Consider the following 20,596-nt stretch of genomic DNA (forward strand, 5'->3'; position numbering starts at 1 on the left):
GAATAAATAAATAATATACCTACTTTGTGAATATTTATTTTTCATAATTCTTAAGTTAACGTAACTATGTGACTAGGTATACTGTGTTTAAACTTTATAAAATACTAGATATGCCGCGCTGTTTCACCCGCAGGCGAACCCTAAACCCATTTCTTTAGCAATTTTAAATTTTGGCACATATTAAAGCTTCATCACTGCAGAGTATCATCAAAATCCGTTCAGTGATTTTTGTGTGAAAGAGTAACTAATTAACGTAACTACTAATCTATATCGTGTTAGTAGGATTGAAAATTATTTTGGTTTAATACCTGGTAAACTATTTCAGATTATTAGTAGGTACACGTAGGGAAAAAAATCTTGAGGTATCAATAAAAGAATTTTACTTAATAAATTAAATTGTATTTTGCAATAAATTCTCATTATAAACCACCTATTTTTGTCACCTAATCGAATCTCTGATAGCCTGTCTGCTATCAAAAGCAAAATTTCTAAAGTTCCCAAAGTTTTCCAGAATCGCAATCCGAAAGGTTATCAAACCTTACGAAATCAATGAAGATTCAGAGCAATGTTGATAACATGTATATCTTCGCATATACAAACAGCGCCATAAGAGAAAATGGCCAGTGTAATTCAAGCTGCGTATCGGGTCACTACAGATTAACGTGAATAAAATAATTATATGAATATTTCGCACAAAATGATACAGACTTTTCTATTTTTCGCGTGCCTCGGCATCGGGGCCGGGATGTCGGTTGTGAACCCGGGCCCCAAGTTCCCCCCCACTAAGGGAGAAGTGTGGCCCAAACCCCAAGAAGAAGCTAAAGAAATTAAGTACTATTCATTCAACCCTTCGCATTTTAGTGTTAAGGTATGTATTGAATACGAATATTTATTACCCGGTGTTTAAATGGAATATCATTTAGTTATACAATTTTTTTACAATAAATAGTATTACTATCATTGATTGATGACTTAACCTGTAACAATTATTCTATTTTCATTGCAGTTATGATTGATATGCGATTTGTGATTAAAAAAAAATTATATGCTTGGCGCAATTATCGATTAGGTACCGGCTGAGTGCTCACTTTCCTTGATGATTGTTTGTTAGGTTTGTTTAGACGGATCATAAAGTATTGTAAACAATATTTTATAAATAATCAATGCTGATTCAGGTTTTTCATTGATGATGCACTAAAATAGTTGCATTAATCATGTCGATAGTGATAGTTTTGCAAATGCAATGCGAATGCGCGGAAGTAGTGAAAGTACCTACATACACCTAGGACAGAAGGCAGAAATTTTAGAAACCTTTCAGCATTCCAAAAATATTTTTAGTTATATTCAATAAGTTCTTGTGTATTCCACTAATTAGCTTTTACCCGCATTTCGCTCATATGGTAGTTACCTATATCTACGCGGGTGAAAAAAATAACAACTGCAGGGCATATGATATGAGAAATATTAGTATTAATTTAGAATAAAAATCATTATATCTGTTTTAGAATATAAGAACCTAATGGAACTGAATAAAATTGTTTACACAATACACATTATTTTCTCCCGAAGTTCAAATAGCAAAAATATTTGTAAAATCGATATGATTAAAATGCAGAGATAGTTAGGTACCTACGTATATCTTTTAGGTAAAAATTATTGTTTTTTCTAGATTATTATTAATTTATCAATAAACCATTATTCTGATATTATTAACCGGGTACTTAGTTAGTTAGTGTGATTATAGGTACATTTTTCTTAATCTTGTCCTATTCTAGTACCTACTTATATCAATCCTCTCATCCTTTGTTTCCAATCGGTCAATCGAAGTGTTTGATCACATAAATAAATATTTATATATTTACATTACAATAGTGTTGAGTGTTATCACTTATCACACTATGCAACAATAAATCAATGTAAACAATTTACTCTAATATTGAACGACATTCGTTGAGAAAAAAAACCCCGTTACTTGCATTGTTTCCATACCATATCGCTTTTCCTAAATCCTTAATCACTAAAATGTGTTTGAGATAATAAACGTAGGGCGTAGGCGTATGCGCAAAAATTATTTATCTTCCAATATATATTTTTTTATGACCGATTAAACGATATGATCCATAACATGACTAAATCATCCCACAGGTCATAGGACACAAGTGCGCGATCCTTACAAACGCGATAGAGAGATATTCATTCGTGGTCAAACACAAGATAGGCTCAACCCTGTCCCGTCGCGAGAGACGCAAGCGCAGGAACGGGCGGTCACACGATGAGAACTACCGGGGTCGGCTGCAGGAGCTCGAGGTGGACCTCACGGCGCCCTGCGAGGAATACCCGCATGTGGATATGGATGAGAGCTGTGAGTACATTGAACCCAAAAAAGCGCAATTTGTAGCCAATTTTTTACTGGTAAATCCTGATGCAAGTAGCTTACCATATAAAAGTCATGAATATTAAATATGCATTAAGTTGCGATTTTAGATTTGAAGTTATGTACCTACTAACTTTCTCGGACGTTAATCTCTGGGAGCAGTATAAGCATTCTGAAAATGATAAAGTTTACATTACTTAGACTTTATTTTTTCGTTAATTAATAATGATATTAACAAAATAAGTGCTATGTATTCACAAATACGCACATATTTAAAAAAAATCTTGTCTATACATAAAAAAGTATTATCATATCGGTATGCATCGGAAAATCCTGGGTTGCATTATCAGTGCAATGTAGGTAATGTAATAATGGTATTTAAATAGAAACACAATTCATAGTATGTAGGCCTAATGTTTTACGGTAATCGTTATCTATGTATAATGTAGAAATATTTATTTATTTACATATTCCTCATTGTACCAAAACTAAACACAGATTACAAAATATTTGCCATTTCTTTCCCTTGATTGCGAATGCAAATAAGTTGTATGATGGAGACCAAAGCAAAATTTCTAATGTTTTATTTGGGAAAAAATAATAAGGAATAAGGAGATTGGAATTAAAAAGTTGCCTAGAATATCAAGACTGATTCAATTCTGTTGTAGATTTGTATCGGATTTCTTCTCCATTGAACTATGACAACATACGAAAAGAAAGTACATTATATTGTGTATTTTCCCACAAGCAATACTAAACTATAAATCATTTGTTTAATTGTCCCATTTCTTTTAAATTTCCAGTAATTCCAGTTAAGGCGAACATAGCATGGCATAGCTGAATTTTTTATACATATTACTCATCGATTGATATTTGTATTTTTGGCAATACGCAAATAAACGAAAGTAGGGTCCATTTTGCAAAATATAGAAGAATCTATGAAAGAATAACACTGAATCTGGCCTATAAATTTAAGAATTTACTATATATTAATGATTATTCCAGATAACCTGAATGTGTCTGCAACTGCAGCATTACGGAGCCCGTCTATCTGGGGAATTATTAGAGGCCTCGAGACATTTTCACATCTATTTTATCTTTCTGACGATCGAAATGTAAGCATACATGATTATGATCACAACACAGTCCTATCTATCCAGATTCACGACTTATTTACTGACATTTAATGAATTTTAATGCAGTGCAGCGGCGACTATACAAATTTCGTACAAATTTTGGCAATACCTGTAACATAAAAGAGTCAAATAGGCTCTTTCGACATAATTTAGACAAGGATTTTCTTAATATTTTAATAACAACTGTGAAAATTAATCTTATTCGCCCTTCTCTTCAGGAACTACGCGTCAACAAAACGCAAATCATCGACTACCCGCAGTACTCCCACCGGGGTCTGCTTCTGGACACATCGCGGCACTACATCTCAGTGGCGAACATATTGAAGACGCTGGACGCGATGGCGATGAACAAGATGAACGTGTTCCACTGGCACATCGTGGACGATCAGAGCTTCCCGTATCAGAGCGAACGGTTCCCGGAGTTGAGGTAAAATAAAAAAATGGTGTGCGTCTTTTCTTTAAGGTTGACAATTGATATAGAATTTTGCTTTCTTCCGTTAAAGGCAGAAGGCACTTGATTCCTTTGTACTTTCTTTGGTGTAGCATAATTTCACCGAGAAGCATATTTTGTTAATTCTTAAAAGGCGCTTCTCATGTTTGAATTTTCGATTGATTTCTGATCCGGCGTCTACTTCTTAAGCTATCTCGAATATTGCTTGTTTGATTTGAATGTTTTAAATATAATTTCAGTCAACAAGGCGCTTACGATCCGTCTATGGTATACACAAAGGACGACATAAAAATAATTGTTGATTACGCAAGAGACCGGGCGATTCGTGTCATTCCTGAATTTGATGTACCTGGTAATTTTATATGAATATTTTACCGATGACGATAGATTGAACAAATCGCGATAGTCTGATGTTTGGTTCTCCATCATGCAATCATGACTGAATTGATAGTTCAGAAATACCATCATAATGTTCACCAGCTTATACAGTCATGTTCTGAAGCTAGATTTAACTTTTGTACACATTTATCTAAAAATATCTGACTCAAATACCTAAAACGTATTTGCAATTTGCATATTGTTTTGGTAAAGAAGTGTAAGTATATATTTACAATTGGCAATAAATATTCTTCATCTTTCGAGTTATGATAATCTCCTTTGAAGTATTTTTCATATTGTAAATTGTAATCCTTCTCATCGGTTATATTATCATCTCATTTTCAGGACACACACGGTCATGGGGTAACGCGTACCCGAGTGTGCTCACGGAATGCTATCGAATGGACAAAGTGATTGGCCTGGGTCCCATGAACCCAACAAAGAACATCACATATAAACTACTCCGGGACCTGTTCCAGGAGGTGCAGACCTGGTTCCCGGATAAATACTTCCACATTGGCGGTGATGAAGTGGAATTGGATTGCTGGTACGTTAAAAACTCTCGTCTTTACTGGACATTTTTCTTTGGTTCTCAATATATGATGAAAAATATCATACAACTGAAAGAAATTGTGTCGTTTCTATTCTTCCTTTTTGTACACTAAAGTTGTTACTTCGATAAGTAAAATAAACACAATACAAGATGGAAAAAGCGTTACTTAAATTAATAATTCTTTAACTATATACATTTTTCACAATATGTAATTTTAAACGTGTAAGTCCACTTTTAAATATATGCATAAAAAAAAACGATTTACAGGAGATCGAACCCCGAACTCCGCGACTACATGAACAAGAACAACCTCACCGTGCCAGAGTTGCACGGCATCTTCATGTCCAACGCGATACCATTGCTAGCTAACGATTCGGAAGTTGTCGTTTGGCAGGTAATTACACTTCTATAAAGATACTTTAGTTTTTTATTGTTTAAAAAAGCATTAATGTAAAAAAAATATGTTTAATCCAGATAACAATTGAAGACTTACAACTACCCGCATTATCAACTTCTTTTTGCTTCCTTTTCTACTTTCTTGTCTAGCATCAAGATTAATGCACACACAAGGAATTGAGTTTATAAATTGTCATGAAAAGCACAGCAAACAACGCAAACTACCTTCAGCACAAGCCACGCAGCGATTGATTATATGCATGCATCCGCATTAATTTAGAAATACAAGAAAAAATATCTACTAATATAACTATGAATAACTTACTTACCTATAATTAAATTATTTATAATAATATTGAATACACGAAATTATGATTAAATTATATTTATCTAAACAGGAAGTATTCGACGAACACGTTCCTCTATCCAAAGAAACACTTGTGCAAGTCTGGAAGGGAAGTTGGATTAGTGAAATGGTCACGGTAAGATTCTATTACATCATTATCACTGATCTATAATCTACTACTCTGCCGAAGTAGTAAGCACGGACTAGATATTGCATGGCAATTGGCATCGCATCGCAATTTACGATAATAAAAGTAAAAGCAAAGCGTTATGTGAGGATATTATAAAAAAAGAATTTGCATCACCTTTACAGTTTCAGTTCAATCAAAATAAGTAAAATATAGCCAACATGCGCTTAAAATGATTGGCAGGTATTTTTGAATTTTAAGAATAAAGTAGAAATGGCTTAAAAAAACAATCTTTGAAATAAAAACACATATACATATAAAATTTAAATCGAACGAAACAGTCCGAGCACGTGTTTGAAATTTGAATTTTGAATGTTGCCAGTTGCCACTTTTTTGTATATGTTTAGTTTCATACATTTTGCAAACTTATTTAAGATAAAAAAAAATATTATAAACTATATTTTAAAAATTAATAATTTCATCAACACATACAGATAAAAATAGTTTGGAAAATCCAAAAGTGCACGCCTCATAATTTTTTTTTATAGTTATTTATTAATTATTATTTTTGTTTATTTAATAACAATTAAACCACATCGAATCAGACCCTGAAAAATGAAAGGGTTCTATTCCTGAGCATACTCAAGCGTAAGAGAACAAAATAACCATGAAAATGATACCCATGACGAAAATATGTAAAATTTTCGTCGGCGCCATCTTGGATTTTAGTTTTGACCTCATATTGGTTAATAGCTACCCCAATAACCATGAAAATGACACCCATGACGAAAATGTGTAAAATTTTCGTCGGCGCCATCTTGAATTTTAATTTTGACCTCATATTGTTTAATAGCTACCCCAAAAACCATGAAAATGACACCCATGACGAAAAGATGTAAATTTTTTGTCGGCGCCATCTTGGATTTTAGTTTTGACCTCATATTCGTTAATAGCTACCCCAAAAACCATGAAAATGACACCCATCACGAAAAAAAGTCAAATTTTCATCAGCGCCATCTTGGATTATAGTTTTGACCTCATATTCGTTAATAGCTACCCCAAAAACCATGAAAATGACACCCATGACGAAAAGATTTCAAATTTTCGTCGGCGCCATCTTGGATTTTAGTTTTGACCTCATATTCGTTAATAGCTACCCCAAAAACCATGAAAATGACACCCATGACGAAAAGATTTCAAATTTTCATCAGCGCCATCTTGGATTATAGTTTTGACCTCATATTCGTTAATAGCTACCCCAAAAACCATGAAAATGACACCCATGACGAAAAGATTTCAAATTTTCGTCGGCGCCATCTTGGATTTTAGTTTTGACCTCATATTGGTTAATAGCTACCCCAAAAACCACCCACATTTGCAAATGTGTTTATTACTTAGGAAAAGTTCAGATTTAAAGATATAAGTAGGTAATGTGACGAATTTAATTTATTTCATTCCGACTGTTTCTCGGAATAACATACATTTACTAAGAATTGCATACAATGCCGGTTTTAATATATTGCCGGTAACATAATATTATGTATGATAATAATTCTTAAAAAAGTATTTTATACATTTCTTAAAAAGCTTCGATATTGTATACAATAATACAATTCATATTCAAATTGTTGTAAAATAGTCACACTTTTTTAAGTTGGTTGAATACACTAAAATACTTATAAGGATCGTACCTACTAATAAAAGTAACAAAATGAATTTTTAAAGTTCCCAGTAATCTTCTGGAATCAATTTCAATAAAAATATAAAAATTCACTTCAAAAAAAAAAAAAAAAAAACATCCGAGTTTTTTTTTGTTTATTTAATAACAATTAAACCACATCGAATCAGACCCTGAAAAATGAAAGGGTTCTATTCCTGAGCATACTCAAGCGTAAGAGAAAAAAAAAGACTCGATTAGTAAAGTATTTCGGTCGCTATCGTGTTAACAAGAAAAAGGATCCGCACATACAGACACACGGACGTCCAAGACAGAACTTTTTTAAACTGTTTTTTAACTAGTTTAAATAACAAAAATGACATCAAAAATATCATGAACGTTAAAAATAGTGTTTTTTCTTAATATGTGTGTGTATGTATTATCTTACAAGTGCAATGTATGATACATAAAGACATTTTAAGTTTGAAAAATCAGATGTTTTGCGCGAAGCGACAGTAGTACCCACCTCAACGCTTCGCTTATGAGGCGTGCAATAATATATCAACACAGATAAAATTTAATTGTTAATCCAGGTGCTCACTGCGGGGCATCGTTTGATCTTCTCGTCCACCTGGTATTTGGATGCACTGGGCAGCGGCTGGACGGACTACTACTGGGCTGACCCTCGCCAGATGGTGTATGATGTAACGTACAACAGGACGCTGCTTGATAACATTGTTGGCGGCGAAGCGTGCATGTGGGGCGAGATGGTAGACGATAGGAATGTAATGAGCAGGTAAACTTGACCGCAACTAATATTTAGATATATTTTTATAAAAATATATAATATCTACTGAATCGAATTCAATTATTCCGCGCTTTGAACAACTAATATAGCAAACGCGATTATGAGCACATTAAGACAACTATTCATCAAACGGACAGACAGTTAATTTATCTTTATAATATTTATTTTGTATGTGATGTTTTTCGAGATGTACGAATTTAATCTATTACAGGGTATGGCCAAGAGCAAGTGCAGTAGCTGAGCGACTGTGGAGCGCTAACACAATCGGCAGGCGGTCTGTCTTTGACACGATACCAGCAGAAGTTTATCACCGCATGGAAGAACACACCTGCAGGATGATTCGACGAGGCATTGATGCCCAACCACCCACTGGACCTGGCTTTTGTGTTGCTTAAGTTCTTAAGATATTATTTGTTATAAGTGTTTGATGCTCAAATAAATAAATTAAATTAGCACGTATGATTGTTTTATTTCTGTAATACCTAATTCTTAGCTTTAATAGCCATTTTCATAAATTTATAGAAATATAAAATAATTAACAATATCTGTTTATTTTAAACATTTCTTGTTATTAAGCGAAAAACCTAAACTTACTGATGAACATGTGAAAGTAACTTACTGACTTCCCATATTACTGTTCTATGCTTACTGAAGTTACTGATGAACAGCTGATGAACATGTGAAAGTAACTTACTGACTTCCCGTATTACTGTTCTATGCTTACTGAAGTTACTGATGAACAGCTGATGAACATGTGATTTGTGAAAGTTTGTAACGATGCATGATGCATAGATGTCTATTATTCTTTCGCGTAGAAACTAATGAAGAAAACATACCTAGTTTGCCCGTGGTTTCGTCCACGATAGAAATCCTGTGGAGAAAGCACACGGCACAGTCTAGACTCTAGTAACCAATGATATTTTATGTATAGATACGTTATATACTCACAATATATCCAAAAAAAATGCTTCATATGCAGTGTCAGGCACACACAAATACAATTTTCATTTTACTTGATTTATTACATTGACAGACTGTATAAGAGAGATGGCTCTAATAAAATGATATAAACAAAAAAGACAAAGATAGTTTGTCACTTCCGCGCAGGTGTAAGCAAAAGTCATAAGAATTCGCCAATTAAATATAAATAAACAAATAGTTGCCATGGTAATTGGCATAGACTAACGACACAGAAGGTTCAATGTTATAGATATAGATGTTAGGTTTCCTGCACAAGTAAATAAATATGTCAATTTCATTTACTATTTTATGATTATTATGATGTCGTATTACAATGAAAAAAAAAATTTTTTTTGGAGATATAACTGTATTAAGTATTTATTACTAGCTGTGGTGTTCGTTTTCGGTCATCATAATTTCACCCGATAAACACCCACTGCTGAGCATACTGCATAATCCTCCTTAAAGAACTCCATAAGGACCGATCTTACGCTATTCGTTTCAAGGCAGTTCCCGAAACCCGTACAAGGTCATCACTCCAACTTGTAGGATAATTATAATAATAGTGGTGCCTAGATGAAAAAAAGGATGAAATAAAAGAAAGGATGAAGTATAAGCCTTTTTTATCTAAAACACAAATAAAATTTATGTTCAATAGCTATTTACAGAAAAGCAAATAGCATTTTTCGTCAGTAGCGATAATCTTTTCTTTAATGTTTACGTATATTCAACATCATTTTATTTTTATTTATCATTTTATTATTGCAAACAAACATTTTTGCCATCACGATTTCATTGTATATAATAAATAGCTATATTTGTTAATTATATGCACTGGATGTAAACTGTGGATTTAAATATAAAAATAATCAAGTATTTACCAAAATCGAAATTAATAAAATAACCGTTCTATTTTCAATAATCGTATCTACATGATAATCTTTGAACACAGTGTACGCTAGCTTTGTCACACTAGTGATTGAAGCAATGTTTTATCCCTTTCATTATTTCAATACACGTGTCAAGCAAGTGTCATTCATAAAGAATTGTAAATTGTTATTTTTACTCTTAAACTGTAATAATTTAATATATTTTGCTGTGATATAATATTCCTTTATCTTTTTTTATTTTTTTGCACGAATACGTGCACTTTCTGAACACACAGGAAGGCATTTTCGACAACTTTAATGTACCTATCGGCATATACGCTCACTGGGACCGGTGACAATCTGACTGATTGCATTGGTCCCAAATAGGACCAATTCACGGAATCAGTTTTGGTGCGTTGATGACGTATCTACCTCTTGTTTCTATATATAATATCATTGCTAGTAACATTATGAATCAGCGATGTGAATATAAATTTAAATTGGTTATTTCACGGGCCGTGAAGGCATACTTATTTAACGGTAATATATTTTTATTAAATTATCACTAGACATCGGATTATATGCACTAACAAAATGCCAAAATATGCATGCAAATATGCACTAAAAAAGGCCGAAATATGCACTAAAAACGACTGATATGCCTAAAATATGCACAATACAAAATCAAAAAATCTTTATTATTTTATATATTTAAATCAAAAACAGTGAAATTTTCTTGAAAATAAGTATAGTTTTTGTGCCAAAATACAATTAAGCATTTTTACCTAATTTTTGAGCGCAAATTTGTGATGTTTGTCACCGGCGAGCACAGTGCTGCCACCTTAGACCTTTCCGGGCTACATCTAGCCCTTTTTTGGAATTCAACCCGTGTTTTAAGTTTTTAGCCCCGAAAGGGTAATCTAGCCGTATTTTGAATGGCTCAAAATTTACTTAAAATGGATCCCATTTTGTAATTTTTCGCCATTTTACCATGCAAAAATAGGGTTTGTTTACTCGCTGAGCGTTATGATTGGCTAATAAAGGTTTGTCGACCAATCAAAACTCCCGCTACTTAACGAAATATGCACGATTCGGGAAAAAGGCTACAATATGCACTAACGTCGTAATTAGAGAGTTTTATGCATTTGCATATGCAAATATGCAAATGCATATAATCCGATGTCTAATTATCACTAATTACTGATATAATCAATATATCATTAATAGAGTGATAATTTATTAAAAATTGTATCCAGGCTTCCAGGCAATATCCAGGTATAAGATCACAGATATTTAAAAAATATCGGAACATTGCAACACTGGAAAAACCGGTTATTTTTTCCGTTACGCATATCGATTATTCGTTGTCTGTGAAGTTTTGTAAACAATTTGTTTGAATGGTTGAATACATGTGCACTGGGTTTCTAAATATATTTTTTTACTTAATAAAATCGGGAAATGTTTCATCATTTACACGCATAAAATACAGGAAAAATGTCTGGTTATTTGGAAGTGAAGTATCCTTTCAAATCAAACCTCGGCTTAAATCCTTTCAAGGTGAATTTCGTAAGAAGTGATTTGTGCAACACCTGTTCCCACCTTTGTTATTACTTATTGTTTACTTTTTGTAGTCTTGGAAGAAACAATGGTGCATTTTACGACCGAGTGTGACATGTACGGGTGGCGGTTCGCTCGCTGTGTATTGTAGCGAGGCAGGAGCCCCAGCAGGGACGGTAGACTTACCCTCTGGGTGTATAGTGAAAAGGGCGAAGTCTCGCACGAGGCCGCATGCTTTCGCGGTATTTTCCCTAGATTCTCCTTCGAAACCGCGGATACTATTAGCCGCACAAACTTTACAGGATGCACAGTTGTGGATGGATAAAATACGTGATTTATTGAACGGTGATAAATTAAGAGGTAAGTCTACCTTCAAATATTTTAATAAATTTTACTCAAGTATCCGTAGCAGTAGGTAGTTATGATTCCTCTTTCATAATCTTCTTCGCCAAAATAATTTAAGTGGAATTATTTTCATTTTGGTACTTAAAATGAATTTTTGTAGAACATTTTTTCATGTTTAGTCGATAAATCATAGTCAAAATTTCACTAATGTTTTTTCTTATAACTCAAGCAAATGCAGAATAAAATAAACACCAAATTTCAGTCTGTTTATATTATACATACTGTGTGTTTAGTTCTTTTGTTTTAAATAAATCATATTTTTAGGTCACAGTAATCACTAGTCATCATATCATATAATTAATATATTCATGTGCATCATACAGCCTTTATTTTGTGTGAACTTGACGTCACCACAGGACATTGAATGCTAATTTCTATTGTTTAAAATTAAATGTTTTGTTTCAAATTTAATGTACTTCTTCCTGTTTTGTTTACATATTAGGTTAACTAAATGTTTTTGTTTTAATGAGGTTAGTAGGCAAGATCTGTGATGTGAATATAACAAATATTTTCCTCAATACCAGATAGTTATTTGATACTATTTTTTAGTATTACATTATTTATTATCTTCATAGTAGATAGTATTTAGAAATTTAATTACTGTATTTACTAATAAAATTAATCCAATGTTTGTTTAAGTCTAATAGTTTAAATAAATTTGCTTCTGTGTCCATATCAATGTTCCCATATGTGCTAATCATCAAACCATCGCAGTTAAAACCTCACTCGTCATCCTCAATCATGCTTCATTCATCTCATTTCAGGCTCAGAATCATTGCTCAAAGACTCATACCCAGTCACTGTGGTCGCTACAGAATTGTCTAGGAAATGTGGCTTGATGACTGACAGTGTGTTAACATTGTCTTCCGCTGGTCTTCAAGTGGCCCAGCCTAACACGAGTCTGAAAATAGACTGGCAACATATAACTGATGTGGTACTGACTAGAGAGAATGGCGACAAAAATAAGACTTGCACTCTTAGCATAGATAGGTGTGTTGTGTTTTCCTGTTATGGGTTTTTCAAGCCCTTAGTATGCATGTTTGATAAATCTAGCTAGGATTGCTTGTGGGAATTTAGTTTTGTGTTCGGTTTTACACAAGGTTTGTAATATTGGGAATGAAGGCTGCTTAGTTTTTAAATATACGTACAATATATATCAGTCTGGCTGCAACCACAAATACTTTGTATAGTATTAACTGCTTATTACTTAAAATAAGTTGAAAATTCTATTCTAAAACTTGTTTCAATTATTTAAATACAAATAATACCTGAAATACAATTTAATTTCTCATGCTCACACGGGACTATGCTGTTATTGGATACCTTACTTTCCTGCTATACTTCCATATAAGTACTTTATAATATTATGCTTTCCTCCTATAATGACATTTTATTTACATATTTTATAATTAAACTGGTCAGAGTTCCATACATTATATTCCTTTTTTTTAGAAAAAAATAAAATAATATTTTTTGAAATGCAATATAGTATAAAACAACATTCTAATAGTCTAGTAAGTGTTTGTAAAAAAATTGTTAAAAATGTAAAAGAATTTCATTTAAGGAAGATTTTTAAAAGGTAATTACATATTTCAAATTTTACTAGCAAACATAAAAACTGTTGCAAAAAAGTGGAAACAGACTAGCAGGTAATTATGGTTTTTGGAAACAAAATCCATTATATTATGCAGTGTGTCATATTTTTTTAACTTTAAGGTTTGAAAAAGATTTATAGACAAATGACATTCCATCGCCGTAGATTGATTTCATTTCTAACCTCTAAGTTCGATTATGAAATTAATTGAAAAGTGTATCATAAATTATACAATTTTATACAGTAAATTCTTATACTATTTCGTTTCAGCGGTTTTAACCAAGGCAGTGGTGAGATGAAGTTCTGCACACCGCTCGCTGCTGACTTGGTGAATGCAGTGCGACAAGCTTTAACCGCAAGACATAAAAAGCTTAGTCGTAGTGACGGGGATCTAAGGAGTGACGATATGGGTAATGATCAACATATATATAGAAATCATTGATAATCATTTATTTCTCTGTACAATTTACTAATCAATAAATATTGATAAAATATTAACAATACCTATAACAGAGTTTTTACATATTATGAAACTCGAAAAAATTTTGAATAAGTGAATTGTGTGTTTCTTATAAAAACCTAAATTATAAAATGCAGTTCAATGAAGAGGTAACAATACAAAGTATAATTAATTTATCTCATAACTTAAAAATATAAAAATTAAAAGTTTCTTCTGCTTTGTTTAAAACTTCCACCCTCGTATTTATGTCTCAATACAGAGGAAGGTTATTTTTTTACAGGAGAAAACCGTCGTACTAGTTGGTACAGTGGGCCCTCTGAAGTGTCACTGGATGATACAGATCTCATAATGTCTAAGGTAATTTATAAACTATATGAATAACAAAGACAAAATATTTATTTATTTCTATAACAATTTTTTTGTAAATTATCTTTATTATTATATAATCATTTTGTTATTTGCAGGATTGTCAACAGATCCCCGATGGACAGCTGTGGCGATGTGATGATACATTGGCTCCTCTTTCAACAGATGATAGGTAACTATTTTATTGTGTTCGCTCACTGGGTTATTATTTGTCTAATATAAAGCTTTTATTGTATCGGCTTTTTTACAGGGGTTGAGTATTGAAATAAGAATATAGGGTTGAGGTGAATGTATGTTACACATCACATTGTTAAAAAAAAAATCAAGATGAATTTTTGATGTTAATAATTTTCGACAATGTTAAAATAAATTTGATTTGAATTTAACGAAATGTTATAAGTGCATGCGTACGAGTGTGCATGCGTATTTGCGTGCGTGTGTACGTGACTTCGTGCGAGCGTACACGGGTGCGTGCATGCGTACTTACGTGTGCGCAATGCGCATTCGTACGTATATGTGTGCGTACGCGTTTGTGTGCTATGCTTATACTTTGTGTGTGTGTGTATAGCGGGTGGTCGCGTCGCTCGGCCGTGTCGGTAGCGTCGGGCGTGTACGAGGAGATCGCGGACGAGGCTGTACGGGCGCGGCCCGAGCACACGTACGAGTCGGTGGAGTGCGTGTACGGCACCATGCGGCGAGCCGGCCGCCGCGCCGCGCCGCCGCTGCCGCCGCGCCAACACGCTAGGTGAGCCACTGCTCCCCACTGTCTCCCACTGCCCGCCACTGTCTCCCACTGTCTCCCACTGCCCGCCACTGTCTCCCACTGCCCGCCACTGTCTCCCACTGTCTCCCACTGCCCGCCACTGTCTCCCACTGCCCGCCACTGTCTCCCACTGCCCGCCACTGTCTCCCTCCCCTAGGGATTTTAAATTCAACCTAGAAAGGTTTTATTTCTTACAAAATAACTTTATATGTCTACTTTCAACAATAAAATAATAAAATAAATTTAAATTTAAATTTATAATAAAATAATAATCGACTCAAAATAATTACATTAACACAACTAAGCACAACCAAAACGAACGTTACGTCCGAGAGCCCAATGGAAAGTGTGTCAAATTTGCTGTTCAGCTCATTTTTATAACCACCCACTCGGTTCGGGATGTCAGTTGGGAATTAATTTATAACTCTATATTAATCCATACTATTCCATACTATACAATAATATTATAAATGCGAAAGTAACTCTGTCTGTCTGTCTGTTACTCAATCACGCCTAAACTACTGAACCAATTTTCATGAAATTTGGTATGGATATATTTTGATACCCGAGAAAGGACATAGGCTTCTTTTTATCCCGGGAAAATGATGCAATCCCTGAAATCCCACGGGAACGGGAACTATGCGGGTTTTTCTTTGACAGCGCGGGCGAAGCCGCGGGCGGAAAGCTAGTATCACATAAAATAATTAACGAGCCGTGAAAAATAATCGTATCTGTTGTCAGCACGCTATCGCGCGACGGTCTGTCGGCGGGCTGGCGCGGCGCGGGTGACGTCACGCGGCACGGCTCGCTCGGCGAGCTGGCCGAGCTGCACCGCAACAACAAGGGGATGCGGTACAAGCACACCTTCAGCGTGTTCAGGTATACACACACACAATCAAATATTTTCAGTTAAATTTTTAACAGGGCTTAAATTTACTTGCTGGTTTATTTCCTTAAACAATATGACAAACAACATTATATAAAAGTACAATCTTTCGAATTCATATTACCTATATGCACAAATACGCACGCCCAACATACTAACAATGAATAATCATTTGAGATCAACGTATAATTTTAAAGAATACCCACGTAAAAAATGAATATAATAAAATGTTTTTTCCAGAAAACGTTTGAAAAGCGACTCACGCGTGACCTCCCCTAAATCGGAGAAAGAGACAAAAGACGTAGAGACGAAAAAGAAGAGATTCGACTTCACGCCCACACGGGACATTTTCAAAAGTTTCAAAGTGCACAGAAAAATGAAGAACCTCAAAATAACAGGCCTCGGCAAGAATGAGACGAAAAGCTGCGAATATCTCGACGAAACGGACCACGTGGCGTCGAACCGTTGTTCCAAATCCGTGGAATGTATAGAGAAATTTGACGACTTTGACGTGTCTCTGGAAATCAATGAAACTAACGTATCTGCTCTTGCTCTGCCCGAAGAAATAGTGGAGTTAATATTTGGCGATAAAATTAGATTGAATTCCAATAATTTTGAACAAGAAAGTGAATATATGCCCATGTCGCCGATTGTTCCGCCTCCGCCGATAGAACAACACTATATAGTGATGTCCCCTAAGACTAATACTGCTTAGTCGGTTTTTGATTAGTTCTTGCGTAGTCGATTTCTGACTAGGTTGTTTGTGTAGTCGATTTTTGACTTAAGAGCTTGTGTAGTCGATGTTGACTGATATTTATAACTGGGGTTTACGGATAGCTTAAGTCGGGTATTTTTGGGACTTTTATAATAAATGTAGGTATTTGCGCGATAGACGTTTTGGAAATTTTTAATGTTTGAAGAAAAAATTACCATTTGGGACAAGTATCTATGATACATTAATGCGTTTATTGACAAAGGAACTAAACTATTTCTTAACTTATATCACATTATATTTCAAAAGCTAAAATGTTATACATTTCAAACGCGTAAGTGGTAAGTAATGATGCCATGCTATTTATTCTAGAATAACTTCTTAACTATAACTCAACGTTTTTACGTTGTTATAATATTATCTTCATTATTTAAATTGGATACTTATAAAATAAATAAACTCGTTAAAAAATAAAAATTAACTAAAATGGATACGACAACGTATTAAAATCCTTGCTAAAAGTTATTTAAATTTTCTCGAAAAATATAGAAAAATCAAATCTTTCCATAGATTTTTTTTCAAAAACTAAAAAAAAAATAAGTAGTTGTAATTTCGGTGGTTAGGTGCACGTCTTTATGTGATAGTTTTATTTATATTATCATTATTAAGTAGTTTAAATTATCCGAGCCTATCGCTAATTCACTGCCAAATTATAATAATTATAAGCTTATAGCAGTGGTTCTTTATTATTCGGGTAAGTATAAAAAATGGTTCAGGTGGTTCTGAAATATGTCCATCTAGGTAATTTTGCTAATAAAATAAATTGACTAAGATGAATGTTTTGTCTCTTTCACTTTAATTTGGCCTAAGGAAGTAGAAAACGTAATAAAATTAACATTGATTAGACAATTTCATAACAAGAAAAACTTACAATGGATAAAATAAGTCGGTTGTTAAAAACCAAAGTTCATTCTAAATCGATTTTGATACGCCCAATAAAATTTTACAGATTGTGAGTCCGTACGGACGAGATTTAAATCGAATTTGCGATAAGAACTCTTTACCTCGGATTCAAAGCTCTTCATTGATCCAACACTGATAAAATTTGAAACTTAAATATAATATAGCATAATACTTTCATCACAATAGTCAATTATACATACATTTTATTTATTCATAAATTAAAACTTTCGATTAAGCCTCTACCTTCGTAAAATAAAAATTATTATGAATACGACTCTTCTAAAAAATAACCAACTTTAGAAGACTGAAGGAGCCACTTCGTATATAAAGCCAGTATTAATAGAGGACTTATTTAATAAAAGCGAGCTTATTTCGATGTTAGACTATATAAGCCATAATATTCTTATTGTACCAGAGATAAATTATTGGCTTATAGCTAATCCTAGGATAAGGCTTGGTTTGCGTTGTGTAGTGATATCTGAATGTTGTTGGCTCTCGTTATATTTGAATTTATGACGGTTAACTAATTACGCCGTGGTTTTTGGCCTCTATAAAGTTTGGATACGTATAAAACCATAATATAATAATATTTATAGCTCATTCTAGCCTTTAATATGTCTATTTACAGTGTTAGATGGAATGGTTAATCATTTTTGTGTCAAGGCACATGAGTCAATTTGAAAATTGCTATATTTCAATTCCAGGGCACAATTTGTAACTAGGATTTTATGGTGTATTTCTTATAGAGGTCAGAAATTTTGGCGCTAACTTTAGAAGTAAAATTTTGAAGTGTCACGATGCGCGAACTAATAGCTGATTAGCAGATAAAAGACTATTAGTTGATCGTCAATTGTTGAGAAGTATTGTATGGATAAGTAGTTCATGTTTAGCTTAATTCGCGGCAGTTATTGCTTCGCTATGTACGTTGTAGGTCGCATCACAGCTATATTCGATGTCGTAGATTAAAAATTTCGTCAATTTACTTTGTTACAAAAGTAGTTAAATGCAAGGAGTTATGTTGACACCATCGCTAGTAAAGAACGAATGCTAAATGGAGTTAGTGTTGTGTGTTAAATAAAATGATCTGTAAAACAATGATTTTTTTTTTCATTTGTCAATCGGAAAGTGAGACTGCGTGATACTCTATTATGATTCGATTCTTTACTGGTATATGAAATAAATATTTTAAAACAAAAAAAAGTTGGTTGTTTGTAAAGTAGATTTACGATCGAGATGTTTACGTGATAACTTCTTATTGGTGGCAGCGCTCGAGATGAGACGGGAGATCGGTCCGTCTCTCTAGTTATACCTGCGATCGCGCTCGTGAGGTTTTGGTGTGACACAAGTTTCTGAACATGTCACCCGACTAAAACGATTTTAAAAACGTTATCACGTCAAAATACAGTGAAAATATTTAATCTACGACATCGAACATAGCAGTATGTTTGCTAGGTTTCTTGATCTGCCTATTTAATTAAATCGTAGTTGTAAGTACTTAACGATTTTGATAAAATAACTTAACCTGATCTCTAATTATGTGTGTATATGTTTGATAAAATATACTGCTTCTGTTTTGATCTTATTTATTGTCGTTTTCCGCCAAACAACGTATTGAAATAGCTGATTTAATGGTAATTGGTATGAAGATAAGACGTGTCTCATCTTTATGAGATAATAATAAGAAAGAAGCCTGATCAATAGGAAATGGAAATGAATAATCCTTTAAAAATGACACCAACATGACAATCCAGCTAAGTTTGTTAACGTTATCTACATCACATAATATTAAGTGTTTCGTGAACGTTACCCAGATATAAGAGCATTGTCAAATACTTGAAAAACATTATTTTGTAAAGAAGCATTGATCATAAATTATAAAGAAGAAATACATTATATGTAGTTATAATAAATCACACTTTATATAATTGCTCTTAGTAATATCTAATCTATTTCCCATAATTAAGCAGAAGCTTTGTATAATTTTGTTTCGTTTGATTCAGATATATTGTATATTACGAAATAGATTATACATTGACTGTTTTATTCACTGCTTAAAATTATATCGTTTGTTTCACTGTATTAAAACTATTTTTTATATTTTTTTTTTGAAAGCAAAGGTTTGTGAGGAAGGACCAAAAAAGTTTTTTGTTATTTTTGTTAGATGCTCTTTTGACTGCATCATGACGTATTTAAATAAAGTTTGTACATGTATATTTTGTTGTTTTATTTACATATTATTACGTACATATTCACCCCCACATATCTGATAGCATTATTAATAAGTGTTTGGAGACACTAAATTTGATCAAGGAAAGAAGTCCTTTCGATAGCCGTAAACCAAAGACCCGGGCAGACAGCTCACAATGAAATTCCATATTATTGGTAGGTATACGCCTGGTTAATTACTCGTACAGTATGTCTAGAGCTAGTTACTATCTGCCATTTCTCCATGGAGGATTGTTTATATGAGTTATCAATTAAAATAGACAAGTGGACATACATTTTTTAAGTCGTTTATAAACATATATTCTGTAAAAACAAACTAATTGAAATGAGATAGAATGACTTTCTATTAAAAGCTATGACTTTTCTATAAATTAATGAGTAGGTAGTCTACTTTTGTTTTGGTTATATGTTAACGTAACACTGTTTATCAGATTATGAGTCAGAAACTGTTGTATACATAAAAAAAATATCGCCCTTTTTATTTTAATAATTACTTAAGTAACCACAGTTATAACAATTTGATCCATTTATATGACAGATATGGATGTTATGTGAGTTGTTATGCTATAAATGGTTACACAACTTTATATAGCTGGTACCTCAAGATTC

General features: G+C 33.3%; 2 protein-coding genes across 2 annotated transcripts; both read left to right on the forward strand.

Annotated features, from left to right (window-relative positions):
- The first annotated feature begins 591 nt into the window (after positions 1-591).
- LOC149902019 (beta-hexosaminidase subunit beta-like) lies at positions 592-8,679 on the forward strand. The gene is made up of 10 exons (XM_090111280.1): positions 592-868; positions 2,146-2,362; positions 3,380-3,489; positions 3,729-3,937; positions 4,201-4,313; positions 4,685-4,886; positions 5,160-5,286; positions 5,687-5,770; positions 8,012-8,214; positions 8,438-8,679. Exons 1-10 carry the CDS (start codon positions 680-682, stop codon positions 8,619-8,621), a joined length of 1,638 nt encoding a protein of 545 aa, XP_089967406.1. The 5' UTR covers positions 592-679; the 3' UTR covers positions 8,622-8,679.
- A 2,755-nt stretch (positions 8,680-11,434) lies between these two features.
- Positions 11,435-19,974, forward strand: LOC149902020 (uncharacterized). Its single transcript, XM_090111182.1, has 9 exons — positions 11,435-11,612; positions 11,687-11,972; positions 12,782-13,007; positions 13,882-14,021; positions 14,352-14,428; positions 14,536-14,609; positions 15,006-15,182; positions 15,942-16,079; positions 16,327-19,974. The coding sequence occupies exons 1-9, from the start codon at positions 11,550-11,552 to the stop codon at positions 16,799-16,801; spliced, it is 1,656 nt and encodes a 551-aa protein (XP_089967308.1). The 5' UTR covers positions 11,435-11,549; the 3' UTR covers positions 16,802-19,974.
- Positions 19,975-20,596: the final 622 nt, after the last annotated feature.

The sequence above is a fragment of the Colias eurytheme genome, chromosome 16 (genome assembly GCF_061535395.1).
Source record: "Colias eurytheme isolate Ceu_HAF_F1 chromosome 16, ilColEury1 Martin Lab GWU primary, whole genome shotgun sequence".
NCBI lineage: Eukaryota > Metazoa > Arthropoda > Insecta > Lepidoptera > Pieridae > Colias > Colias eurytheme.